The sequence below is a fragment of the Mobula birostris genome, chromosome 7, assembly GCF_030028105.1.
Source record: "Mobula birostris isolate sMobBir1 chromosome 7, sMobBir1.hap1, whole genome shotgun sequence".
NCBI lineage: Eukaryota > Metazoa > Chordata > Chondrichthyes > Myliobatiformes > Myliobatidae > Mobula > Mobula birostris.
In genome coordinates this window covers 53,496,325-53,524,228 of record NC_092376.1, presented here as the reverse complement: position 1 = coordinate 53,524,228, position 27,904 = coordinate 53,496,325, and the positions used below count along the sequence as shown (strand labels likewise).

The 27,904-nt window shown below is 37.1% G+C and overlaps 1 protein-coding gene across 5 annotated transcripts in view; it reads right to left on the bottom strand.

Moving 5' to 3' along the window:
- Nucleotides 1–418: 418 nt before the first annotated feature.
- upf3a (UPF3A regulator of nonsense mediated mRNA decay) overlaps nucleotides 419–27,904 on the bottom strand; it is a 54,673-nt gene continuing 27,187 nt past the window's right edge. Inside the window, exons 6-13 of one of the 5 annotated variants that reach the window (XR_011886573.1) lie at nucleotides 23,243–23,338; nucleotides 22,810–22,865; nucleotides 22,545–22,715; nucleotides 15,870–16,018; nucleotides 13,908–14,217; nucleotides 2,331–2,446; nucleotides 1,515–1,643; nucleotides 419–465 (exon numbers count right to left, since the gene is read on the bottom strand). Coding sequence is in view for 4 of the 5 variants with exons in the window: in XM_072263161.1 (XP_072119262.1) it covers nucleotides 2,276–2,446; nucleotides 13,908–14,217; nucleotides 15,870–16,018; nucleotides 22,545–22,715; nucleotides 22,810–22,865; nucleotides 23,243–23,338 (953 nt within the window). In the remaining variant the exon portion in view is untranslated. The other 4 variants (XM_072263162.1, XM_072263164.1, XM_072263161.1 and 1 more) reach the window with 4 other exon arrangements.

Here is a 27,904-nt window from a genome sequence, read left to right as displayed (position 1 = left end):
ATTTACACAGACAGTGAACAGAAGGATCACAAAACATAGGTATAAATCATTATTTCCAATAATTAATTCAGCCACTATGAACACCAGACTCAGTCATAAATGACAACATTGTCCTATACAATTGTCATAGGATTTCCCATTCTTAAGGCAGATTTCAAAATGATTGTCACTTAAAAAATGTAAAGTTGCTTTCTCCCTCATTTACAGATTCATTCGCATGTGGTTTATCAAAATAGTGGATTAATGAAAGTAGCTTGGAGGAGTGGCATTGGGGCATTGGGCATTGAAAAGAGAATTATTGGAAAATTATTGTATATTGTACTCATTGTTTGAAAAAATAATTTTGTTACAAATCATACCAATTTAGGTAAATATACTCTCAAAAACTTACATACAAAGTACTCTATAGATACTCACTGGTTCTTTCAACTGGAAGAGTAGCTAATAAAACTCATGAAATCATGCCTAAAAGTGAGATATAAAAATAAAAATAACTTCTCCATAAACATAAGACTTTATGTAATCCAATTAATAGTCAAACCATTTAATATCTTACAGTCACACTTCTACTCATGGATCCAACAATATTAAGTTAAAATCCATAATGGATTGAACAATTTATGAATCACATACATATCTTTCAACAGCTATGCAATAATTGCTATTAAGTTACAAATCTATTGAAACAATACCATGTATTGATGATACTACTATTGTTTGCTGACAGAAGCAATGGAGGAGTAGACAACTGGATATTAAAACAGAATATTATGAAAATCTTAAACAGAATATCAAAGTTCATTTTACAAATTCCATACTCCTAGATGAAATTAGAAGTTCAACATGAATGTAGCAACTGAGGCTCACTGTTATGGCACATAAATTCTCTGTAATACTTAAGGTAATTGGAGAACAATACAGCAGGATAATATCTGAATAAAGTTGAAAAATTAAGTTCTTCCTACATTTTCCATCCACACGAAAGTATTGCAAAATATTAAACATGCTTTTGTAATGATAAAGCTTGTGCTTTGCAGATTATCAATCCCAACTTGCACTAGATACTAAAATGGCATAATTTACTAGATAACTGTTATTTCATCTTTTACCCTCAATCTCTATTCAAGAGTTCATAGTTGGTTGTAAATTCTGAAATGGAATATTATACTGTAAATTAGTCTTAGACAGATATTGTTAAGTTAATGTGCAGTTGTTATGCTAGTTATTTTGTCAACTGTGTAACCGAGGTCAGTTGCAAAAAAAGTTCTGGGTACTCATGCCTGGACAGTTATCATGATATTGTGAATTATGTTTTGGATCAACCATGTACCTTTTAAAATGCTGTTAAACAGTGCATGGATTATGATCTTAACTCAAGTATGTACTCAAAACTTCCAACATCGACATCGTCACCTGAGAACCTCTGGTTCATGATTGTTTATTTTGGCGAAGCAGCAGTCAGGATGGTACCTTGAGTCATATATTGGGAGCACACCATTTCACAAGCTACCTACACACTTGCTCTGTCAGCATCTCCTGCCCATCCGTGGATGGTTGCGGCTTGCACGTTGGCCTCATTAGCCATTATAGAACCCACAGGCAGAGTTGAAGTAAGTCAATTCTCAATCTTGAGGAGTGAAAGTCTAAGGAGTAAAAGAAAATTATGATGCTACAAATGTGACAAACTAGTACTAATTAGTATCAGGGATGCACTGTACCTGGCTGCACCATACTTCAGAGCCAGATTTGGATGTAAAATGAGCGATATTGCCACTGCAAGATTAATGAATACTTAAAAATTATTTCCCATCATATTTAAAATAACAACTCCATCTTTTTTGTTCACATGGCCGTATGTATTAGTGGAAAAGAAAACAGATTGTTGAAATCATCCCACACTATCTTTAGAATGATGGACATCTAATCACATACATGCAACTTCTAGGAAATCCGCATATCAGTATAGTTTATAAATTGATAATGTACTAATATCCAAACCTCACTATTCAACCTGCATCGTATCCAGTAACACTTCCTCATACGTGGTCCTATACTCAATTTAGTTGCTCTACAGATTTCATTTTCAACAAATTCTACCTGTTACTTACTACTTTAAACTAAGTTAACTAGTCAAATTACTAAAATAACAAAACTTTTATTAATACAAGGTTAAGCCAAAAATCAGTGCTGAGATGGCCATATACATTATGATGCTGCCTATCTTTTTCAGTGAAGTAATAAGTGTTCTTGACTGATCACCGTAATTGACACACTTTCATTCTTCACAACTTTTCTCAGAACAAGCTCCAACAGAACTATCATCTTCATACTTTCTCTCTGTGCTGTCCTCAGAGGATTTACTGCAGCAATCATATGTTCTTCCTCCTGATCCCAGACGGGTTCGGCACCGCGCTCCAGGTTGGTACAACTGCATAGCTGGACGGTCCTGTACAATCAGAATCAGGAAAAGTGGTACTGTGCAAACCCATGCATGTGCATTGTGATACATGTTTTATAAGCAGTGTAATTTCAGTGTGACAATGTAATGCCAAGCAGAGGAACTTAGAAAATTCCAAAAAATGGTTCTTTAATGCATATTATTTTATGAACAGTCAAATGCAAGTGAACCTTAATGAAATTCAGATTTTATAGAAATCAATTTCAACCTGGAGACTAAATTAGAGTCATGGAATCATAGAATTGCACAGCATGGAAACAGGTCATTCAGCCCACTCATCCACACTGACCAATAGGCACCCTTCAGTATTAATCCCATCTCCCAGCACTTGGTCCAAAGCCTTCCATGCCAAGATGATTCAGGTGCTCATCTAGACACTTAAATGCTATCAGTGACCCAGCTAACAACCACTGTCTCAGGCAATGCATTCCAGGTACATACTACTCTTTGTGTAGAAAGTGCCAGGCATATCTCCTCCAACTCTCTTCGCCCTTACTTGAATCTGTTCTCTAGGTTTATCTACCACTGAAATGGGGAAAGTTTTCCTGCAGAATACTCTACCTATAGCCTTCAGAATTTTATATATCTCAGTAATGTGCTCCATTAACTACCTTCACTACAGAGAGAACAGCCCTAGCTTTGCCATATAATGACAATGTTCAAGTGATGAAGGGTCTTGGCCCGAAATGTTGACCGTACCTCTTCCTATAGATGCTGCCTGGCTACCAGCATTTTGTGTGTGTGTTGCTTGAATTTCCAGCATCTGCAGATTTTCTCGTGCTTTCATGTTCAAGTGAATGTTCTGTGCACTCTCTCAGCACTATCACAGCCTTCCAAAAGCATGGTGAGAATTGCATGTAATATTTCAGCTGAGGTCTGACCAAGGACTTATAAAGTTGGAGCATAACTTCATTACTTCTGTACTCAATGCACCAACTAATGAAGGCTACTATCCTATATGCCTTTCTGACCATATTATCTACTTGTGTTGCCACCTTCAAGAATCTATGGACTTCTACTTTCGGGTCCGTCTGTTCCTCAGTATTTCCCAAGACCCAATCCATTCAAATCATTCACTTATTTTCAGTAAAGATTTAAAAATCCCAGCCTGAGTCCCAGCAATCTTCTCCCTTGTCTACCAGAGCAGCCTGGAATAAATCCCATCAGGTCCTCTGGATTTATCCGCCATTGAGCCTGTCAAGGCATAGCGTATCTTCTCTTTTATTTATGAAGATCTGCACTATAATCTATTACATTTAATTATCTGTTAATGAGTGTCTAAAATACCTCAAGAAATTAAATTCCTTTTCTTGAATTTGTGCAGAGATATTTGTGTCAACAACCCTCCAAACATTTCAATTGTTCTCAAATGGTAAGAGATAATGACATGATATTGCAATGAAATTAGGGCAGGAAACAAGCAACTGGATTTTCACCAAAATGATCAACAGCAAATATAAATGGAATATTTTGACAAATATGAGTCTAATTGACACCCAGTACATAAAATTGTTAGCCATATTCACAGCAGATTTAATTTATGAAATGCAGAGTCTCTTTTTCTAGATCAAAATTCTGCACACTAAGAAATTAATATTGAAAGAAGCTTTACTGATTTTAGGTAACATTTTGTCCATATTTTACCATTTTATTTGACCAGTGGAAACAATCAATAAATCAAAATGTAGTACATCTTCTCTAGCTGTGTCTTAATTACAATTCTATATAATTTTATTATGACTTCATTGCTTTTCTTTATTAGCAAGGCATTGAATGTAATTATCATATGCTTCTTAACCACCTTATTTATTAATCTGGAACTTCAGGGATTTGTGAATAGATATTCAAAGTTTCTCTTCACTTCTCAGTATTTGATCACTGTATATTCCTTTGCCCTTCCAAATGCACCATCCCACCTTTTTGTGGATTGAATTCATATATCTACCTGACCAAGCCATTGATAATGATCTGCGCTCTATAATTTTCTTTGCTATGAAATATATGGACAGATTTTGCAGCATCCTTAATTCTTAATAATGCCATTGTTGATTCAAATATTGAAACTAAATAGAGCTTGTTCTGATACCTGTATTATCTTCTGGAAACCGTCTTCATGCAAAAAAAAACCATCTCTGACCTTCCACAGAGGTAATTTTGGATCCAACTTGCTACTTTGCTTTGAAAATGATTGTGTTCGTCTTGGATACTTCATTTATTTTTTTTCCAGAAAACCTACATATCTCCTACCTACCTTGGTTTAGCACTCATCTAAAATTTAATCTTCAATTTGATTGAGGATATTGACAGTCTTAATCTCATCACGCTCTTTGGATTCTGCCTTAATGCTGCATGTTCTCTGTTGTTATTCATCCTTACTCAGCCATAATAATTAGCCATTCAGACATGGCAGTTTTTTTCAACCCCATTCTCCTTCTTTCTTCCCTTAAAAATCTCAAACCCTCCCCCCAGCAATAAAGAACTTTCAGTCATCTATTTCCATCTTCTCTCCCTCAACCACAAATTTAATTTTCCGTTTTATTAATTTTTTTCAACAATGTGATCTCCTCTGTACTGGGGAAATCAAGGTAGTTTAGGTGACAACTTTGAAGAGCACCTCTGTTCAGACCACAAGGGTGATCCTCAGTTTCCAGTTAGTTCTCACTTCAATTCTCCATCCGTCTTTGATCTTCCACTCTATTCCAATGAGGACAATACAAACTGAAGGAAAAGCAACTCATTTGCAGATTCTGAACATTAGCGTTGCACTCAACACTAAATTCAACTGATAATTTATTTTCGCAGTCTTGTAACTAGCTCATCCGGTGAACACATTATTCTCGCACCTTTTCTGTGAATTTCGGTTAGTTCACCTCCTACCTACATATTCACAAAATGTAACTTTTCCTTTTTCACTAGCCTTTACCATCTTCCTTCACCAGGCGCTATATTTTGTCAATTTATTTCAGTCTCCATCTTATCACCCACCTTCCATTTTCTTTGCACCATCCTTCCCCTTTCTGTCTATCTTAAAAAACATATTTTAAATCTATTTTTCTCAGTTGATGAATAATTACCAACCTGAAGCATTGACTCTGTTTCTTCATGGATGCTGCCTGATTTCCCATATTTTGTTTCTTCATGGATGCTGCCTGATTTCCCATATTTTGTTTCTATTTCAGATTTCTCAAATCTACAACACTGTTATTGTATTTTTCTTATATTTGATGCACTTAGTGTAACCTTTTTAACCACGGATGATATAAATGCAATTTTCTTAAAGCTGAGGAGAGCGGTATAATGACTTTTCAGGTTCCGCTGCATGTATTGTTAATTATGGATTTACAAGTGGGATTTTCTTATACACTTATAATAATGCTTTCCACTATTTTTCTTACACAGCAACATACACAAGATGCTGGAGGAGCTTAGCAGACCAGGCAGCATCTACGGAAAAAGGTATGTCGACTGCTGAGTTCCTCCAGCATTTGTGCATGTTGCTCGGATTTCCAGCATCTGCAGATTTTCTCTTGTTTGTGATTTTTCTTACACAGTTTAGTGCTCGTGTTTTGTCATATTTTGCTTCATAGTTCTAACTAGATCTGTCAACACCTCATGAACTAGAACATCACTAGTTATCAAAAAATACACTTTTGGACTATACACTTAATTGCATTAAGTATCATTGACTATTGGTGGAAATTTTTAAATATTTTGTTTGAAATATCTGTAGGTGTTTACTGTATCAAACACGATATAGAAAAGAAAGCAAACAACAGGAATTCTGCAGATGCTGGAAATTCAAGCAACACACATCAAAGTTGCTGGTGAACGCAGCAGGCCAGGCAGCATCTCTAGGAAGAGGTACAGTCGACGTTTCAGGCCGAGACCCTTCGTCAGGACTAACTGAAGGAAGAGTTAGTAAGAGATTTGAAAGAAAAGAAAATAGAAAAGAAAGGTTGGCTAACATTTAAGTGAACTGGAACAGCTTGGTATGCCATACAGATATTAGAGTAGGGAAATGTGACAGATATTTGATGTCCATGGTAGGGCAGAAAGCCAATAGTGGCAAAATTAGCATATGGGAAAATTATGAAGCAGCAGCAAAATCTTGGAAGGAACATTGAAAGTACAATGCATATATAGGAGAAAAAAACAGTACAGAATTGAGGGATTGAGGCAAGATCTACTGTGTGAGAGACTGAATGGTACAACTGTGATAGATGCACTCAGTGGCCACTTTATTAGGTACCTCCTGCATGTTCATGGTCTTCTGCTGCTGTAGCCCATCCACTTCAAGGTTCAATATGTTGTGCATTCAGAGATTCTCTTCTGCACATCACTGTTGGAATGTGTGGTTATTTGAGTTACTGTCACCTTCCTGTCAGCTTGAACCTGTCTGGCCTTTCTCCTCTGATCTCTCTCATTAACAAGACATTTTCACTCACAAGACTGCCACTCACTGGATGTTTTTTGGTTTTCTGTACCATTCTCTGTAAACTTTAGAGACTGTGCATGAAAATCCCAGGAGATCAGTGTTTCTGAGGTACTCAAACCACCCCGTCTGGCATCAACAATTATCCTATGTTCAAAGTAATTTAGTTCACATTTCTATTCCATTTTGATGTTTGGTCTGAGCAACTGAACTTCTTGATCATGTCTGCATTCATTGAGCTGCTGCCACATGAGTGGCAGATTATATATTTGCACTAACGAGGGGTACCTAATAAAATGGCCACTGAGTTATTTAGTAGGGATGACATGCAGTCCATATGCAAGCCCAGTTTCGAAGGCAATCATGTCTGCTAGAGCTCTAGAGCTCCATGGCTATCCCACACAAGTGGAAGAAGGCTTCTACAAACAGATTATAGAAAAAGAATGGCGAACAGTGTTGAGCCCAAAAGAGCCAGTCTAAGAGTCTTCATTGCCAAAATTACTGCCTAGAGAAGTGAAATAAAAGAGGAGAAACAGAAGTGATGAAGAGAATACTGAGGGAGCCAACAACAACTCATTACTAAGTGATCAATATGATTGTTTCATCATCATTGATCCCACAGTGTAAGCAGGAGTCTGAGGAGGGGCTTGCTTGAGGCAGCAATGAAAGTATTTTTAAAAATACGTATGTATTGGGGCTTCCTAGTTGAGTACCTAGTCTGTACATGAAATTGCTAATCCTGACCAAAGTGAGCCTAATGTTAGATCTAGTCAAACAGTCAAGTTTGGGAGAAGTCCTTTGACTTACACATGCAAGGAGCTGAGGATGCCAAAAAAGTGCCGGCACCACTTAAAGAATTGTATCTTTGTACAGATCCCCAGGAATCAGTGACCCAGGTGATGAATCTCCCGACAGATGCTGTTTGACCAGCTGAGTACTTACATCACTTTTATAAAAACAAGATCAGTTTTAAGTATCTGGTACTCGTGGGTTTTTAGTACAGATGTAAAAAAAAGTTTCCTGAAAAACATATCTATGAAGAAACATTTTTTTCGTATTCTGCAATTCTATTTAATTTCATGACATTACCCATTTATTCAACAAGTAAAAATGTTGAAAGAGATTTTTGAAAAATGCTGCTTGACATTGTCTGTGAATTCTGTGAGTAGCTAACCACCCAAGATAGTTATGAGAATCATGTGGTAATGTACAGTTTTAATGCATCCTTGAAGGTTTTTTAAAATTGATTCTCAATTAGATCCCAGTCATTTTCAAATTAATTGTAGGGCAGACAATAATCTTTGGAGGTGCACATCCATTTAAGAGACAAGGCATTAAGTTTCAAGGGTAATGACATTGAATTTGAAGATGGATGAAGCAGTTTCATCCTTGCTCCGTCAAAGTAACAAAGATTGGAAATAAGTGAAAAATTAAAATACAGACCTATGCTTTTTATTTAATATTTCTGACTTAGAAACATTCAACCTAATTAATGGTCTACGCAAGTCCTTTACCTATTGAAATCAAAAAAATGTACATCTTGTTTTTTCAAAGGAGACACAAAGAACCACCTATAGCAGAAAACTAAGAGCTTAAAGAATAAATATTTGAAGGAAAAACGCATTAGTAAAGAAATAATGCTAGGGAAATTAAATGTTAACAAATCTGGAGAGGCTTATTATTTATATCTAAGAACATAAAAAAGAAGTCGCCTTGGAAGTATTGAACGTAATGGTGATATTTTCCAAAATTCTTTTGACTTCAGAGCAGATCCTACAGCTGAACAGTGTCAAATGCAACCACAGTGCTTTAAAAAAGGAAATGATTAAAAACATGGATTCTACACAGCAACAGTAAGCCAATAATGCTAGAACCTGATGTTAAAGATGCAATAATGGGGTTAGACAGAGGAAACAAGATTTATGAAAAGGAAATAATAATTAACAAATCTACTGCAGTGTTTAAATAGAGGATGTAATTATTATAATAGATAATAGAGAACCAACTGGATAGGGCACTTCTGGAAAATGTACATTGAAGTGCAGCAACCAACAATGAGTTTGTCCCATATGTCCACATTTGGCCCACATCCCACTATACCTTTCCAATCCTTGTACTTATCTAAATGTTCTCCATCTCTACCACCTCTGGCAGCTTATTGCATATGCCCACCACATTCTGTGTGGAAAAACTTGTCTTTCAAGACTTCTTTAAATCTTTCCCCTCTAGTTTTAGACTCCCCTACACTGGCCACAAAAGATTATAACCATTCAACTTATCTATATCCCTCACTATTTTATCTACCCCTTTAAGATCACCCCTTCAGCTGGCAAAAACAGCCCAGTCTATCCAGTTTTTCATAACTCAAACTTTGAGTCCTGGTAATATCCTTGTGATTTTTTTTCCTGAACCCTTTCCAGCTTAATGACATTCTTTCCATTAACACAAGAAATTCTGCAGCTGCTGGAAATCGAGAGCAACACACAAGATGCTAGAGGAACTCAGTAGGTCAGGCAACATCCATGAAAATGAATAAACAGGTGACGTTTTGTGCTGAGCCCCTTCTTCAGGACTGGAAAGGAAGGGGGAAGATGCCAGAATAAAATGGCGGGAGGGAGGGGCAGGAGCTAGCTAGGCGATAGGTGAAGTCAGGTGGGTATGAAAGGTAAAGGGCTAATGAGAAAGGATTCCAATAGGAGAGGAGAGTGGACCATAGGAGAAAGGTAAGGAGGAGGGAACCCGGGGTGGGGGGAGGTGATAAGCAGGTGAGAAGAGGTAAGAGGCTAGAGTAGGGTATAGAAGAGGGGAGAGGGAGAGAAATTTGTTTACTAGAAGGAGAAATCTATTTATGTCATCAGGTTGGAATACCCAGACTGAATTTAAGGTGTTGATTCTCTGCCATGAGAGTGACCTCATCATGGCACAAGAGGAGGCCATGGACCAATATGTCAGAACAGGAATAGAAATAAGTATGAAAATGTTTGGCTACTGTGAGTTCCATTTTTGGCGTATGGAGCAGAGGTGCTCGACGAGGTAGTCCCCCAATTTATGATGGGTCTCATCAATGTAGAGAATGCCTCATCAGGAGCACCAGACACAATAAACTCCAGCAGATTCACAGGTGAAGTGCTACCTCACCTGAAAGGACTGTTTGGGGCTCCGAATGGAGGTAAGGGTGGAGTTGAATATGCAGTTGTAGCATTTGGCTGCTTGCAGGAGGGAGATTAGTGGGGAGGGACAATGGACAAGGGAATCATGGAGGGCGCAATCCCTGTGGAAAGTGTGGGGTGGGGGAGGTAAGGGTACGTTTGGTGGTAGGATTCTTTGGAGATGGCAGAACCTGCAGAGAAAGATATGTTGGATGCAGAGGCTGATGGGGTGGTAGGTAAGGACAAGGGAAACTCCATTGCTGTTGAGATGGCAGGAAGATAGGAAGGGTGAAGATATTCAGGAAATGATAGAGTTTTGGGTGAGGGCAGAACCAGTGGTGGATCCTTTCCATGAGCTAGTTGACCAGAACTGCACACAGTATTCCAGCTGTAGATTTGTGTACAGTTTAGATCTTCTTTATGTGGATGGGTATTCTTGGCATGGAAGGAGTGCAACAAAAGGTTTACTAGACTGATTTCTGAGATGGCAAAATGTATTCATGAAGATAGGTTGTGTTCATTAGGCCCACAGTCACCGAAGCTCAAAACAGTGAGAGAAGATCTTATAGAAACTTATAAAAATGCTAACAGGACTAGACAAACTAAATGTAGGGAGAATTCAAAAAGGGAAATAGTGACAAACCAGGAAACTATAGACTGGTGAGTGTCACATGAATTACTGGACAGGATTCTTAGGGATAGGATTTATGAGCATTTGGAAAACCAAGGCCTAATCATGGACAGTCAACATGGTTTTGTGCAGGACAAATTGTGTCTTATTAACTTGACTGAGTTTTTGGAAGAAGTGACAAAGGTGATTGATAAAGCTAGAACTGTGGAAGTTGTCTACATGGATTTTAATAAGGAGCTTGTCAAGCTTCCTCATTGGAGGCTCATCCAGAATATTAAGATGCATGGGATCCATGGAAAATTGGCTGTTTGGATTCAGAATTGGCTCGCCTATAGAAGACAGATGGTAGCATTGACAGGACGTATTCTGGCTGGAGGTCTGTGACTAGTGGTGGTTTGCAAAGGTCTGTAGAGGTACACCTACTGTTTGTGATTGATATAAATGATATGGATGAAAATGTAGATGAGTGGGTTAGTAAAATTTACAGATGGTATACGATGGTGTTGAGGATAGTTTAGAAGACTGGTAAAGGATACAGCAGGATATACAAACGTTTGTAGATCAGTTGCAGACTGGATGGAGAAATGGCAGATGAAGTTTATCTCAGTCAAATGTGAGGTTTTGCACTTTGGAAGAACAAGTATAAAGAGACAGTACACTATTAATGGGAAGACCCTCAACACTGTCCAAGTCCATTCTCCCTGAGGTGGCTACACAGTTTGGTAGGGTGGTAAAGAAAGCATATGGCAGCTTGCCTTCATTAGTTGAGAGAGTGAGTTTAAGAGTCACGAAGTTATGTTGCAACTGTATAAAACTAGTTAGGCCACTTCTGGAGAATTGCATTCATTTCTGTTTGCCCCATTATAGAAAGGATGCCAAGGCTTTGGAGGGGATACAGAAGAGAGTTACCAGGCTGCTACATGCAATAGAGGGCATGCCACTTTAAGGAGAGGTTGGACAAACTTGGATTGTTTTCTCTGGAGTGGTAGAGGCCGAGGGGAGATCTAATAGAGGTTTACAAGATTATGTGAGGCATAGCTAGAGGAGACAGCCAGTATCTGTTTCCCAGAATTGAAAGTGGGTATACATTTAAAGAGAGAGGGGGTAAATTTAAAGGAGCTGTATGGGGCATTTTTTTCAAAAACAGAATAGTGGATACTTGGAACATGTTGCCTGGGTTGTGGTGGAGGCAAATATGATAGCGGCATTGAAGGGGCTCTTAGATAGGCACATGAATGTGTAGGAAAAGCAAGAATATGTATATTGTGCAGGCAGAAGGGATTAATTTACTTGAATATATAATTTCCACTAATTAGTTTAATACAATATCGTGGACCTAAAGCCCTGTTCCTATACTGTACTGTTCTTTGCTGTTGGGTGTTCCTGATGCCAAAATCAGGAGGACATGGTATTAGGATGCAATGTAGGTTATTTAGGACTGAAACATTTCTTTACTCAGAAGAATGAAATCTTTCGTCACAGAAATGGAGACTCCGCATTAAATGCGTTCAAGAAGGAGGTAGACATACTGCTTGGTGCCTAAGGAATATGTGAAGAAGCTGGGAAATGGATGTTCAGAGCCTTAAGCATTGAATATCCTGCTTCTGTTCCAGCTCCTATTTACTATGCTGTAATGTTTCAATAAAGGGATATAAAGCTAAATGCTATCTTCACCATGAAATATAGGATGATGCATAGAAGTGAATTTTAATCATGAACCAAGGAAAACATGATATAAAAAGAGATGGAAAATTCAATTTTTATACTTGATATACATATATTCTCTGTCAGCAAAATATAGAAAATCCTTTTAAGTGAACTTTGCCCCTCCAATAATTCAAGACCTGCCTCTCTATCCAAAGTTAGATAAATTATAAGATAAGCTAAGAACTATAATAGGGAATCCTTACGGCCTTAGAAAAATACCCTATGTTCCTAAGCCACATTGAAAATATTTTCCAAATGATAAATTGAATAAATCAATCTTACCAATTTAAATCACAAGCTCCGAACCAAGAACAGTCACAAAAGCTGTTCAATGCATTCCTCAATACAGAAACAGGGTTCTTCTTTAAATTAGTGTAGATTTACCCAAGACTATTTTTCCAGATAGTTTCTGGTTTATTCCTTATTTTAATGCCTTGCATTACACCAGCACTCCCATTTCCTGGAATATTTTGAGTTTTAGAAATCTGTTTATTGAGATAGCCTGTTAAAACTATATACAGGCAAACCCCACATTAGGAGGAACATGCTCCTAGAAAAAGACCAGATCATGATTTTCAGTAAAACAAAACCACATCATCTTGTTGAGAGATGTGGATTTAAAAGTATTTATTTATATACTTTCTTCACAAAAAAAAATGTAAGAGTGATTTATTATTCTGTATTCCAGATTTTTTGGTAACTATCTGTGAATTTCATAAGGGCTGATTTCTGTTTCCTGAACTATTGTAACATGGGTTCATTTGTACATGAATATTTTGTATTTCTTCAGTGATAATTCCTCAAAAATGTATCACTTAGTTAAAAAATATAAGTGATACATTTTTGAGGAATTATCACTGAAGAAATACAAAATATTCATGTACAAATGAACTCATGTTACGATAGTATGGATATGGATATAAAAATAATTTACCCCCCCAATCAAGAACATGTTTAAAGGGTAGCAATTAAACCTTCCATAAGTAAGACCTTTCCTTAACCAGCTCTCTAAATCAATGTACTATTTCTGTCAAAGAATAATCTTAAAAAACACTAGTTAAATAGAAATTTTATTTAAAATTTTCCATCTTGTTTCAGAAGCTGAATGAAATTGCTCATTTCAAATAATTTTGAGATCATAAGTTCAGTAGTAGAGAAAATTAAATCCTTTAATAAGCATAAATCTTCATCAGCTGTTACTTGTGGAATTAAAAGATTTTTTATTCATTTTTGAAATAATATTTTCTGCAGATTAGTAATTTTTAAGTCAAAACTTCAAGTCATTTGGGTTATAATAAAAAAATTAATAACACTTTTTATCCCATCCTAAATATAAGTTTTAAATGATACAATGAATTGAAACAGTGCCTCATAGTACTTGTTAATCTACATGTTGTCCATGTTTCAAAGTATTTGACAACTAACTTGTGTATGCATTTAACTTTCAGTATTTTAGAATGTAGAACTTGAATATCCACTCCAATTAACGTTGCCAATACCATAGTAGCTTGAAAAAATGGTGACAGATACCTTATTCCTTATTCGCTCCCTTTTAGATCCCACATCATCGTTTTTGTCTTCTTTACCCAGTTTGTCTATTTTCTCAGTACTGAAGATGTAGTTCAAGCTGTCTCCCTTCTTTTCTCTTTCATGTCCATGTTCCTTCCCTCTTTTTGTTTCTTCTTCTTTAGTTCTCATAGCCCTCTCCACGTCATATCGCTCTTTTTGCTTTCTGCGCTCATCCTCACGTCGCCTTTGTCGCTCCCGTTCTCTTTCTTTTTCCCTCAATCTTCTTTCCCGTTCCCTCTCTCTACGTTCTTTATCACTATCGTTTGGTGGTCTATGTAAAAATAAAATTTATCATTAATTATGTTTCTTTTCTGGCATGCTGCCTGCAGTGACATATTTTAAATAATTAAGATAAATCAGGAAAACTTAAATACCATTTCTATTGTTTGTTATGTAACTCAAAGCAGCTGTAACAAAAAGGGCAGATCTTCTGCTACCCCAAGTTTTCTGATCATCTGTGCCCTGGACCATGCTTTTCTTCCAGCGTGGTCCAGGGAGCAGTCTTCCTCTGGGAGCCTGACTTCTAGCACATAGGCAAGGCCCAGACAACATTGGGTCTCCCTTAGAGCAAGTGGCCGTCTGTTGTGACAAGACCGGCGTTCAAAGCAGCGAGGCCCCGTTCCCCTCTGCTTCTTAGCTGCCAGATCAGCTTTTTATACTGTCAACAAGCATTCAGTCAGGACCTGTCAAAAATTAAAAATGTTAAAAAAAATTAAACAAAAAAAATTCAAGTGTGAAAAAAACACACATATGTAAACAATTAAAACATTTAAATTAACCTATTCCCTGAAGGTATGAAGTGCTAGGACTAATCTTTCACTGAGAAGACTGTTTACAGCCTTGGCTTGGTAATTGTTCAGCTGCTGGCATGTTCACTGGTCAATGCAATACAAATTAGGTGAATATTTTCTCTCCTCAAAACTTAATTTTAAAATAATGTGAAGCTTTGACATCGCAAACAATACACAGTGCAAGTGTAGAAATTAATGAATGCTGTCATATACATTTTAAACAACAATTTATAATCATCAATATCAGGTTTATTATTTCACTTCAATGGAAATAAGAACTGGGTGGGTTTATGCCAGATATTGGCTCAATTGCACCCATTTCACATAATTGCTTAAAGTTAAAATCATCTCTTAAGAGTCCCATGAATAACAAACTACTTGTTTTTCATTTCAGATCAATTACTTCCATTTCATTTACCTCAAACAACCTAGACTAACACTGAAGGCTGCACAGTAATTATTACTGGTTTATTATTCAGATAACTCTTGAATACTGTGCTTTTTATTACAATAATGATGTTGGACAATGATAGCACTTACTGCTCAGTGACAACAAAAAATATTGTTTTACAATGTAGCAATTTTTGTTCTTTATTCATAGAGCTATGTATAATCTTGCTTCTTTTATAATGTTAAATTATGAGTCTTTTTAACTCATGGATATAGATTTTTTTGCTAGCAAAAACACCTCTAGCTAACATCTTTACTAAACAGCAGCACTGAATAATATGGGTTTATTATATGTAAATAAAAATGTGTACAAGTTTGTTAAGGTGTTTAAGAGAATAGCATGGTAGAGAAAAGAACAGCAAAGTAATAACCTTTATTACTAATGAAAATTGATGTTTTGTTAGCAAATTTCAAAATTTTTGAGGATGCTTGAAAATGAATGTTGTAGATTTCATTATGCCTGTAAAATTAAATCAGTAATAGAAACAGTACAATTGTAAAGGAGTCCCTTAAAGTTAAACAATTTTCAGATTACTTTAATAAATAAAACTTTTGAAAGAAAACAAATTAATTAAATGTCCACATATTAAGTAAGCATTAACATTGCAGTTTTCACTTTCACTTCCAATGAGCAGGCAGACATAATTAACATAATAAAAGAATGCTGATTAAAAAAACTCACTTATCTTTGACATCCTTCTGTATAATTTCTGATCGTTTTCCTGGACAGCATGACTTTTCCCACTTTCCTTTATCAGCGTCACCATCCTCTGTTTTCTCTTTCCATTTGTCCAAGTCCTGTTCTTCCTCCTTATCAACTTTTTTCAACAACTGAAGATTACAATGCAATTTGATTATATGAAAAGTATATTATAAAATGTTATATTTTGGAATCAATTTGAACTTTCTTATCCTAGATCAATTTGACTTTGACACCTTGGAGCATGTTCTTAAGCTTTAATTCCTCAAACCTTCAAGAATGTCATTTCACATCAGGCAGCACTTTAGTAACACATACCGATGCAAACAAGAAATCTAATTTTACCATCAAACCTCATCTTAGTAATTGTTTTTTGGTACATGACTATTTCATGAAATCCTATTAATTTCAGCAGAGTATGATCGTAGATTCTGTTCTTAAAGTTTGAAAAGTAAGTGAATGGTACAGTATGTCTCACTTTCCTTCCTGATCTCCAATTTTGCTCTAGCTGGAGGAATAGTAGCTCATCTGGAACTTTGGTGGCATGCCAAGTGATCAGGATCTACTACTATTCCCTTAGCCCATGGCAACAGACAAGACTTTTTTTTTTACCTTGCAAGTCTCCCCAAGGTACAGTCAAACAAATTGCAAATGTATAGTCACAAGCAAGCTCCTGCTGGAAGAGGAAGCTATTCCCTTCAAGGGATGCCATGGTTACTTGGTATAGAGGACATTCCGTTTGTGGATAATGCTCATCACACATTTGTCTAGGTCCTTTTGAAACTTTCAGTGCAAGGTTTCACTTGTTACCTCTTTTCAGTAGCCACCTTTGAAGCAGCTAAGTGTTGCTAATATTACACAAATTTGCTTTTAGGGTTGTCTCCCAACATCCCCAAGATCTTAGACGTGAGAAGCATTAACTGATCGACAGCTATATAATGCATTAAAATAAAAGTTTGCATATTTATACAAAATGGAATCCAGCAATACTATGTTGTGAATCTACCACTGAAGTATCTCAACCTTAAATCCACTTTTCAAAAACAATGCAGCATTATTTTAGCACAAGTCAAAAATTAGGAAAGGAATTTCTTAGATCTTATAGAAGAAGAAACAAGTGTTTATAAACCTTTAACTGTGAAGTTCAATTAATGCAAAAAGTAAAATTGAATGCTGTAGTAATTGAGGGAACACAAATAAAACTGCAGATGCTGCAATCTGAAACAAAAGCATAAGTGTTCGAAGAACTCAGCCAGCCAAGGAGCAACTGTGAAAAGAGAAACCTGATGACAGAAAACAAGCTAGTGCAAACAACAGAGAAACTGGGGGAGGATAATGTGTAGAACAAATGCTTTTTCACTGTTTCACCCATTGCCTTCTCTAACCTTCTCCGTTTCTTGGAATAACTTGTCTTTTTTTTGACAAAGAATTTTCAGCCCGAAAAGTTAATTCTGTTTCTCTTCCCCATAAAACTGGCTTGACATGCTGACTATTTTGAGCATTTTAGCTTTATTTTTCAGTGCTGATGAGTCTTTGACCTGAAATGTTAACTGCTTTATTTTCCGTAAGTGCAGCTTGACAGGCATTCTTGCCTCTGTTACTACTTCTGTTTCCTCCATAGGTGGCCACGTTATGAGTAATAAACTTCTTCACCTTCATTTGAAATGGCGGTGCAGAGAGACACAGCGGTTTCTCCAGCTTCCAATAATGGTGCTAGTTTTAAATTCTTAGATAGTGTTTCAAAGTTTCTGGTCAGGGATTTCAGTCAACCAAAGCTCCGCGAATACAGTGCTGCTGAACTCTTAAATAAAATTACTTTTCAAACCGCTGGCAGCAGAAGTAATAGTGGTGATCAGTGGACTAAGGATTCTACGACATCAGATCCAGTGACAGCAACCTGGCCTAGGCAAATCAGCAGAGGAAGTGACAGACACAGACAGTGCGAGAGGAAGTAAAAACTCCTCAAGTGAGAAGGAGCACCTGCTAAGCTGAGAGCTAACCCAATCAGGCCAGTGGTACCATCACCTTTCCTGTCGATGTCCACTTGCTAAAAAATAAAATAGACTCAGAGACTGAGAATGAATGCACAGAAAGAGATGATAAATTGCTGTATTCCGGGTTTTACTGAAACATGGTTAAACAATAACATGCCCAACTTGATGGGATGACTCTGTTCCATGCGGACAGAAACTCCCTGTCGAGGAAATTCGAAGGAGGTTGATCTGTGTGTCATTAACAAAGGCTGGTGCACAAACCCATCTCTAATTAGCAGTTATTATTCTGGGGCAAATGAATATCTTACAATTAATTGCTGGCCACATTATTTGCTCAGGGAGGTTACTGTTGTATTCATCATCACTGTTCGTATCCCCTCCGATCACGAACACCAAGGATGTACTGGGAGAGCTTTACAGTATCATCAGCTCTCTACAAAACAAACATCTGGGTGGTCTCTTCATAATTGCAGGAGACTTTAATCATATTAACCTGCAGGACAATTTACCTAAGTTCCACCAACATGTCACAAGGGGAACAAACAGACTGGACCATGCAGAATTTAAACAAACAGACGCAGTATATACAAAGCCACCCCACATCTTCAATTTGGCCTCTTCAATCACATCTCCATATGAAAATAGAGAAACTGGTCAAGAGGACCATCACTGTACGATATAATAATGCAATCTTTGTGCTTCAGGACTGTTTTGACCAGACGAACTGGCAGATGTTCAAGGTGGCCACAACAGAGCAGACATAAACCTCAAGAATATGCCTCATCTGTCATCAGCTACATCAGTAGGTGCGTAGAAGATGTTGATACCTTAAGAATAGTTATCTCACACACAGAGGTGTGCTCCCTACAGGAACCCCTGTCTGATAACAATCCCTGGCTGGGCATCAAGCGCATTACTGACTATGCTGGTGTGCACATTCCATTACTGCCAAAGCATCTGTCATGCATCTGGCCCAGACACACCTGGAAAACAAAGGCAGGTATATCAGAATGCTGTTTCTGGATTCCATTTTGGCATTCAGCACTTTTGTCCTACAGATCTTGGTGAACAAACTCTCCCTGGTCTAAATACACCACTGTGCAACTGGGTGTTGGACTTCCCAACCAACAGACTTCAGATAGTCAGGATGCACAACGGCTTCTCTCTACTTATCATTCTCAACACAAGTCCCCCCTCCCCCGCCCCCCGGGCCGTGTGCTGAGCCCACTGCTGTACAGTTTGTTCACATTTGACTGCACAGCCAAACACTCAAATAATCATATTGTCAAGTTTGCCAATGACATGAAGTTTTCCTGGGTCTGACAAATACTTTCTGTTCCCAGGAGAATGTTGTCCTGGTTTCCCTATACTGCTCCGTAAGCAACTGTACACAGTTTTCCAATTAATATAGTGTTTTCTAATTAATGTTTTGCTTTCTTGGCCAGCTTTTAAAGATCCATTTATTCCAATGCTGTCTTCTGAGCAATAATGACTCTTCCATCCATGTTAATACAATTCTCCAAATGTTGACATGGCCTACAGAGAGGAGGTGGAAGAGCTTGAGGCCTGATGCCAGGCAAATAATCTCTTCCTCAATGTTAGCAAGACAAAGCAGATGATTATCGACTTGAGGGTAACTCACACCACTCACACTCCTGGGAGTACACATCTCACACAACGTCTTATGGTCCCAGAATACATCCTAAACAGTCAGGAGAGCTTATTAATGCTTCTACTTTCTGAGGAGGCTGAAGAGAGCTGGACTATGCATATCCATACTCATGCCATTCTACAGATGCACAGTAGAGAGCATCTAAACAAGATGCATACTGCATGGTATTGAAACTGCACTGCGGTGGACAGGAAGGCTCTAGAAAAGATAATTAAAACTGCCAGCATCGAGGACATAAATACAGAAAGGTGCCGGAAAAGGGCCAGTAACATCATGAAGAATCCCACCCATCCTGCTCTTGGATTTTTGTCCCACTCCCATCAGAGAGGAGGCTACGTAGCATCCAGGCCAGGACAACCAGACTCAAAGACAGTTAACTCCCCCAAACAGTAAGACTTATAAACACCTCTACCCACTAACCCAGCCATTCACACCCCCAAACGCGATTGCTTTATCATTTTCTTATCTATCAACATCTTATGTACTGACACTCCTGTGCCTAGTGTCACTTTACGGACATACAATTAATCTATATATTATAAGCTTTCCTGTGTACTTATATTTATTGTGTTTATTATTATTATTATTATATTCTTTATGTTATTGTGTTTTCATTTGTGCTGCATTGGATCCAGAGTATCAATTATTTCATTCTTCCTTACACGTGTGTACTGGAAATGATTTTCTTTCTTTCCATCCAATTTTCCTGAGTAATTTAAATGTGAAATAGTACCAGAAAATTTGGAACTAGATTAGTAACCCTGGTCTCAGCCTATCAGAATATTCCCTTCATTTTATTCACCTATCCTCTATTTTCTCAACAAATTTAATTTGTTTTTTCCATTTCCCAGCTTGATGAAGGATCTTTACCTGAATGCTAATTCTTTTCCTCTCCACAAATGTTGCCAGACCTGTCAGGTGTTTCCAACATTGTGCTTTTATTAAGATTTGCAATTTTTTAACAGTCATCTATCATTCCTCTGACCCCATTTGTTTTAATTCATTCACTGCATACAAGTAATTGGCAGAATCTGCATTTATTACTCATTCCCAAATAAGTGCATTATTAAGGGCCTTTAAGAATAATAGTGAACTAATATAGTTGATTTAAATGTAGGCAACTCTCTTATAGTTTCATGATCACCATTAGTAAATTTGAGGTGTAATTTAACTAATTGAAATGAAATTTCTGTGCTGTAGTGGTGTTTCAATCTATCTTCTGAATAAGTACAACTACAATTCTAACACTATACTCCGCCACACCTATAAATCTTTACTCTTTTAAAGAGCTATATACAGTAGAAATCCCCTTTTATTCCCCTTCAGTGAACTCTGATTGTAACATAAAATATAGTCAGCAAATATCTGAAGACCATTTAAAAATATATTTTCAAACAATCTTGCCAATTACAAAACTACTTAAAGAAACAGACATGCCTGTTGTTATTTTTAGGTTAGGTCCATTCTTGATATAGAATAGGTATAGGGTAACTTAGAAATACACCCACATGCAAAGAGGAACATTAGTGCAGTGCATCAGTGCAGTGCCTGCCAATTTAAAATTAAGTAAATCTGATGCAAGAGCATCTCTGATGTGAATTAATTGATTTTACATTAAAATGAAGTATTTTCTTTAGGTTCTGTACAATGTAGGGCCCGAGAAAGAATTCAAGAAAATCCAAGTGAGCAAGTCAAGCGTTATGGATTAGAAGATATAAATAAAATGCAAATGCTGATCTGAAATAAAACCAGAAAACGTTGAAAACGCAGGCAACATCTGTTGAAAGAAAAATAGTTGCAGACCTGAAACATTTTCTGTTTCCCTTTCAACAGATGCTGTCTGAGCTGCAGTTTTTTCACCATTATCTGATTTAATTTGTAAATTAGAAAGGTTCAATCCCTGCAAGCGGTGAGTTGGACACTTGTAATTAGTGTCAGAGTGGCATCAAGGGAAAATAAGTTTTGAAGATGATGCCACAAGATTTCAGGCAAAGTTAGTGAACTTTTGCAGGGTTGAGGGGGGTGCAAGGATTGCTGTGCAGCACAGGGTCTAAAAGGACATGGGGCAAGCAAATAAAGAGGACATACCTAAGTAGAATTCCCAGTGCCGGCTGGGACCTGCTCAGAGAAGCCTCTTGAAATCAAGCTGCTGGAGAGTAAATATTGCTATTAAAACCTAGTTAGGCTGGGCGTGTCCAAGGAAAAGAGTGCCTCAGAATAGTGTGAATAACATTACTGCTGGAACACCTGATGCAGAAGGCAGCTCATTTGTGTGTGTGCATCAATGTATTTACAACTGGAATTACGTTTTCTGCCTTGAAAAAAACCAAATGCTCAGTATATGTATAGATTAAGAAGAAATCCAAGATATCACTGCTTCTGCTGAATGAACAAATCTTGACTTTGGTCAATTTGACAATTGACCTTAGTGATGCTAAGTTCTTGATAGGAAATTGGAACCCACCATGAGCTAACAATTATGCATTCAAATACTCAGACAAATGTTTGTTAAGCATCAATTCAGTAGAGTTAGGCCTGCAGTTAAAAAAGCCACTATCATGTTTCAATAAAACTTTAAATATAAATAAAAAGGTAATAAGATAGACCTATTCCAATGATCATCATACAGAAAGTTTCCAGGGTTTGAAAAAAAGAATCTCACATCAGTCAACATTTAACATTACATTAAGGACTTGATGCATTCCCTTTACCTAAGTTTTATTTAGTCTTACTAACATAGTTAATTATGTCAGCACTATCCAAGTATTTATATAACAACAATGCAAATGAGAGGTAATAATGACTGACTTCAAAAGATGGCATTTTTGCTGTGTTTGTGAAGGTATTTTGTAGTTACTGGTGATGTAAACTTGTATAAGCACCCCAAGTGTTTTACAATTAAGAACTAACATTTTACACAACAAAGTGAAATTACACATTAAATAAAATTCTGGATAAATTCCCCCAATCTACTAAAGTAAAGAAATAAACCTTAATTTTGATTTCTTCTTTCCTTTCCTTTTCTGCTATTTTTTTCTGTTTCTCTGCTTCTTTCCTTTTACGCCGTTCTTCCTCTCTACGTTTTCTTTTTTCTTCCTCCCTCAAGCGTTTTTTTTCCAGCTCCCGCCTTCTTCTTTCTTCTCTTTTTTCCTCTCTAATTCGCTGGAATGTAACAAGGTTCAATTGAAGAAAATGCCAGTTTTATGAACAAATGTTGGAGTTAACAATAAAGACAATATAAAAAATAAAGTTCCACCTGCTTTTCCAGCTTCTTGTTTTTGATATATTCCAGAAGAGGGGTTGTTCGCCTAGCTGGAAATAATGCAGTAATTGAATTTAGTCTCTAAACAATCATCATTCCTCCAAAATAAAATGTATTGACATAGTCTATACTTTCAAGGTATTCATGCAAAATTGTATTGCTATTACATGCCTTAAAGAGTTTCATCATTATTACTCTTTCAAAAGTTATATCAATTCTGATTAATTTTGAAATATATAAGTCAAATTAATTTCCCTTCATCATTTAACTATTAGCACAACAGTGAGGAAGTCATTTTGCTAAGAATGCCAATATTTTGAATATGCGCAGTTTATATCGTGGAATTGATTTCAATTGGCTATAGTGAACAAGTGCAATTATGCAGTGGTTCAATAGTCACAGCTGTGACTTTAAAACAACTGCGCACCTGTGTTCTTGTACACGTGCAGCTGCTTCCAAGTTCTGTTTACACCTTTAAGTTCCTGGCTATAGACATTCTCCAGAGTTGGAAATTGGTCTGTACCTGCCAGCAATGCAAAAACAAATTTTCAGGCTGTACATATAAACTATGAACTGGAAAAGTTTGAGCCCAATATTGTGAGAACCATAAAATTTATAGCACTGAAGGATGCCATCTATCTCATTGTGCCTGTGCAGATCTAGCTCCTTAACTAGAGCTATCGATTCTCATTCCATTTCTCCTGCTCTTTTTTCTGTAATCCTTAAAAATAAGAGTCATAGGTTAACACACACACAAACAAATGATACAGTTATTAAAGATACCACTGGTGCAGAGATCCACATGCTAAATTCAACAACATTTTTAATGCTTAGTTTAGAAGAGGGAGTAAAAATTAAGTCATTGCACAATTAAATCTGTGTGTGCAGTGATATATTTTGATAACTGATGAAGATCTCAGATATCCAAAGAGCCAAACAACACAGTGAAAAGACATGCATATAGTTGGTTGTCTGTTGCAACATTGATCAAATGTTAATCAGATAAATATGGGATATTTGGGTCACCCATTCAATTCATGAGATCTAGGTATAGTTCATTAATCCAACTTGTACGAGGTAGACCCAACCACATACAAGAAAGGCAGGTGTTGCATTCACATAATGTTTTTCATGACCTTATGGTGTCCCAAAGCACTTTAGAGCCAATGAAGTACTTTTGAAGGGTATTCCCTGTTAGAAGATACGGAAAGGCAAAAGTCAATGTGTGTACTGCAAGGTCTCACAAACACTAATTAAATGAATGACTTGGAAACCTACCAGTGATGTTGGTCAAGGGCCGAATATCAGCTGGGATACAGGTAGAAGTCTACTCTTTAAAATAATTTATGAAACATTTTGATTCAGAACCTTGCTATAAAGTACCAGCTGAAAGGCAGCATTCCCGACACTCCACTTATGTGTTAGCCTAATTGATGTCCTCTAGAATGCCATATATTGCACAAAGCCAAGACTGCCACTTGAAGCATTGCATCTATTGTTCTAGATAGCGAGCTTATTTAATTATTCCTTTCCATCCTGATTGATTTTTATATTATATATTTTTTGTGTATGCCCTTTTTGATTTTTGAAAGGAACATTGTTCCCTTTCAAATAAGATAGGCTGCTTTGGCACTCTATCCATTATTCAAGCACAATCCATTTCAACTGAATTTTGATTAGAATGGATTCAATCTTTAAAACTGCAGCCTGGACAAAGTCCAAGTGATTAAAACCTCAAATACTCATCTGATATCACAACCTTTTAAAAGTGCCAATGATATAAAATTTGAATGTTCCTGATATCCAAGTTGTCCAAGTCCCACAGTTATAAACTTCCTTAAAAGTTTAAAGTGCACTTGGCCATGACTAACAGTTGGTGTATAATCCATATGGACTTTCCCAGAGAATCTTTTCTAACTAGAACTAGATTAGTCTTTACCAAGGAAGGCAATTGCTAGACAGAAACCAATTGTGGCTCCTCAATTAACTCTGTAGTATGTAATGGAAAGAATGTTCTGGTTAGTATCATTTTCTTTTGCTGCAAGTTAAAATCTGTGGATAGAATATCATGCTTAGTTCTAAATGTGAAGAAGTTGATGTAGGTACATTGCTTTTTTAATGTGTGAGGTAATGGAGTGGAATCATTATGTAAAATGAGTATTAACTATCTTAGCTGTAAACACAAAATAATCTGCAGATGCTGTGATCAAAGCAACACTTTCAGTACGCTGGATGAACTCAGCAGGTCGGGCAGCATCAGTTAGAAATGATGAGTCGACGTTTCGGGCCGGAACCCTTCGTCAGGACATATACAATTATCTTAGCTGTATGATGCAGTTGCCACTGAAGAAGGCATAAGATAAATATTATGATTTTGGCCCATCATTATGTAACATTAAAATGATATTGGTAAATATTTAAGAGAATGCACTAGATAGCCTTTGTGATCTGGTGTAAGGGCAGTTTCTGGCAAGTTCAAGCTCAAGCTCAAATTTAACTGTCATTCAACCATACATGAATACAGCCAAACGAAATAGCGTTACTCTGCAGCCAAGCTGCACAACACAGTACCAACAATCATATACAGCGCAAAGCATATAGAGTACATATAATTACAATAGCAGTAAACACACAGTCACACAAAAAAATAATTTAGCCCAAATCTCTGAGTGTCATGTCCTGTAGATTGATGGTGCATGGGACATTGTCAGCAAGAACAAGCCATCAGCAGTCCAATCATTGCACTAATACAGATGCAGATGAACGCAATACAGCTGGTCTTCCATGGAAGGCAGCAGTTACTGAGGCCATGGGGTTCCCCGCATTGGCAAAGAATATAGGTTAAGATGGTTTGTGACTCGAGCCAGGACTAGGCCTGTACAGTGGATGAAGTGATGATTGGGGGGTGGGTCGGGGGGTTGGAAAGTGGGGACGGAGGGAAACACTACAGCCCTGTACAGTACATATAGGGGATGAGGGTAGAAGGAGGATGGGGAAGAGGCTTTGTTACCTGTGCTGCCTTGTGGGGACAGAAGCATCACTTTCTGTTGGTGCTGGAAAAGGCACTAGAACCTGGTGCAGTGGTGTAGCACACAGGATTTGGAGAAAAATAGAGGAAAGCAAAGGGAGATAAATTGGTATCAGGAGCCTTACTGGTCAAGCACTAATTTCAAGAAATAGGGCTGGTAAACACTGAAGTTGTGGCTGCCAATGAACTGGTGATGAAGAGGGAGGAGACTGGAGATAGAGGCTTCTATTCTGGGTGGAATTGTGAGGTCCAGGAATTCGGAACTGAGGTCAGAACACATTAAGGGATGTAAGAGAAGTATGTAGATGAGGGTCCTGAAGGGTAAGAGATCAGCAGAGGACTTGCCTGATAGAAGTTCCTGACCAGACTGGGAAGTTATCCTGGGTCTGCCTAATACTTTCTGTTCCCAGGAGAATGTGGTCCTGGTTTCCCTATACTGCTCCGTAAACAACTGTACACAGTTTTCCAATTAATGTAGTGTTTTCTAATTAATGTTTTGCTTTCTTGGCCAGCTTTTAAAGATCCATTTATTCCAATGCTGTCCTCTGAGCAATAATGACTCTTCCATCCATGTTAATACAATTCTCCAAATGTTCTAATTTTGTACATCATGCTTTTAGATGGAACCTTGTCAAATGTGTTCTGAAAATCCAAATAGTACCTATATATTTCTGTTTCTCTATAGTAACTCTGCTTTTTACATCCTCAAAGAATTCTCACATTTGTCAAATGGGACTCACCTTTTATAAAACCACATTGACCTGGGTTTATCACATTAAGCTTCCCTAAATGACTTGCTACTTTTTTGATCATAGATTTAACATCTTATGCACAACATATAGGCCTATAGCTACCCACTTTAGTCTTCTTAAGCAATGGGATCACGTTTTTGTTTTTTCAATCTGCTGGTACTTCCCAGAACTCAGTGGAGTTTTAAAACATTTCAACCAATGGCTCCACAACCTCTTCAGCATTGTCCTTAAAATGCTCAGATGCAGGTCACTTGCCTCACTTTAGGCACATTAATTTTTTTCCTAATACTTTGCTCCTTGTGATAGTGAATATTACAAATTCTTCTACAGTGTTTGAAGCAAGCCCATTAGAAATCTTTGGATGTTTGCAATAAAGTTCACTATAAAGACTGCTGCAAAGTACTGATTTTACTAATCTCCCAGTTCCTTGTTTTCAGCTATTAATTCTACAGATTCACTCTCTAGAGATTTCCACATTTACACAAGTTAGTTCTTGCTTTTTTCATATATCCATTAAAGCACTTGCTCTTTGTTTTATGTTATTTGCTAAATTTCTCTGATTGCTGGCTCTTGTAAAAGTCTCCATCCTTTAAGGTTAGATGTTCTTGCAGACAGACAGCAAGGCTAAAATACTGAATGACTATTTTTCATGTCTTCACAGAAGAAGATGGTGCCAGTTTTCCAGGAGAAAAGGAACAGCTTTAGAATTTAAATATTATATGTTAAGCAAAGGTGGTCAGCATTCATAGAAAAAAATCAATCAGGCTGAATAGAATACTGTTGGTTAAGTGTGTAAAACAAAACAGTGTCTTTGGCTATTATTCTTCAAACTTTCTTGGATATGAGACTGGCAGTTTGAAAATGTTACATGCCTGTGGAGAAGGATAAATTCAATAACCACATACCAGGCAAAGCAGTGTCAGTAATGGAGAAACTACCTGGCATTTTATCTGAGCCAATGAGAATCTGTGGTTGCAAAAATAAATATTAAGGAACATGTTCCAGTATGAAAACAGTAAAATAGTTTTCAACAAACTTAGATTGACTGCCTAGATTATTGATATGATCAATAAGGCTCATTAGGGTAGTGTGGTTAATAGTGCAAAATAGACTTCAAATACTATTGAACAAATGTCACAAAGTAAACCTGAAACACACAAAATTAATGTAAGTAAAGGTGTATACACTAGAAACTATGGTGCATATGTAAAGGCTTGCTACAGGAATGTTACCTGTTGCACGAATGACTGCTTCAATGAGATGCAGCACAATGAACTCAAATGTTCTTAATCTTACCAATAAAAGGCCT